The sequence below is a fragment of the Perkinsus marinus genome (assembly GCF_000006405.1).
Source record: "Perkinsus marinus ATCC 50983 genomic scaffold scf_1104296937032, whole genome shotgun sequence".
NCBI lineage: Eukaryota > Perkinsozoa > Perkinsida > Perkinsidae > Perkinsus > Perkinsus marinus.
In genome coordinates this window covers 1-1,249 of record NW_003213943.1, presented here as the reverse complement: position 1 = coordinate 1,249, position 1,249 = coordinate 1, and the positions used below count along the sequence as shown (strand labels likewise).

The 1,249-nt window shown below is 47.3% G+C and overlaps 1 protein-coding gene across 1 annotated transcript; it reads right to left on the bottom strand.

Annotated features, from left to right (window-relative positions):
* Window positions 1-661: 661 nt before the first annotated feature.
* Pmar_PMAR018255 (hypothetical protein) lies at window positions 662-1,078 on the bottom strand (the record flags this gene model as incomplete). Its single annotated transcript, XM_002783438.1, has 1 exon — window positions 662-1,078. One exon carries the CDS (start codon window positions 1,076-1,078, stop codon window positions 662-664), a length of 417 nt encoding a protein of 138 aa, XP_002783484.1.
* Between the last annotated feature and the right edge of the window lie 171 nt (window positions 1,079-1,249).

Sequence of the window (1,249 nt, the reverse complement as noted above, 5' to 3'; positions counted from 1 at the left end):
GATCACCAACCACCCCCGTGATGTTGTCCTTCTCCTCGTCGCTTAGCGTGCCCCACTGCCTCTCCACTAGCGCTACTGAAAGCGCGTCAGCACATGTTTGCAGGTCGGGCAAGATGCTCGTGGTGAGGGCTCCCTCAACAACAGCCAGGATTATGTTAGCAGCGTCGTCAGAAGCAGTAGAATCGTCGAAGAGAGGACGGGGAGATCCAGCAGTGAAAGTGATTGCATCGACCAGGTGGGGCAGGGTCCCCGCATCGGAGCCAGATATTGGAATTTGCGCTCTCCTGACTGCGGAACTCGATGCCATGATGGTCTCAATGAAGTAGAAAAACTCTGACTCTCACCATTTATCCTACTTGCAGCTATTTGCCGCTACGAAATCAACTATCTGTCATGATGTACGCATAAACAAGTGAAAGAAATGTTGCAGATCAGGGATGAGAGACAACGTACTCGCAGAACGCAAGATACGATCGGCTGCTGACGAGGGTGTATACTACGCAGATGGTAGAACCAACTGTATATAGCTATGTCAGCTACTTATGAAAGAACGAGAGGAAGTAAGATAGCAAGATTGAGTGTCCGATCAGCAACACTCCCCGGGCGGCCGAAGCCACATATTACTTCAAAAGATAGCAAAAATGAAGAAGAATATCAATGACTACTGATCAACAACATCAACTGCTGCGTTAACCTTCTTCAGGTTACCGATGTAATCAAATCTAACTTGACCAACAGTATGAGTGATACCAGCGATCACTCCATTGATACTAACTACAGTATAAATTACATCCTCAATCCAACGTCTATCTAGCTTATTGCGACCATGATTGTAACGCACAACCTGATCACCTGGTTTGAGACTGAATGAGGCTCTAGCTATGCTTTGACCAGCATAAGAACTGCGAGATCTCATCATAGAGTCGAGATTCTCGGCTTCCATAGCAACATAAACGCTATCATCAGAAATACGCTGAGTGAACGATAAGATCATTGCATCCAACTCACGAGTGGTCGGAATGCGCAGGGGTAGATTGTCCGCTAATGCAACCTTAGCAGGCTCACTCAGCTGACGCATAGTTGATAAGCTAGCCGGTAATGCCCGACCATACACGAAGTGTAAGTCGGAGCTGAAGTACCCACTGCTCAATGATGGCCTCGTTATATTATTACAAATGTAGCATGCCCGTGGTAGAAGATCGTACCAGTTAGCCTCTTGTCCAGAACCTCGGGCTGACTCCTGCAATAA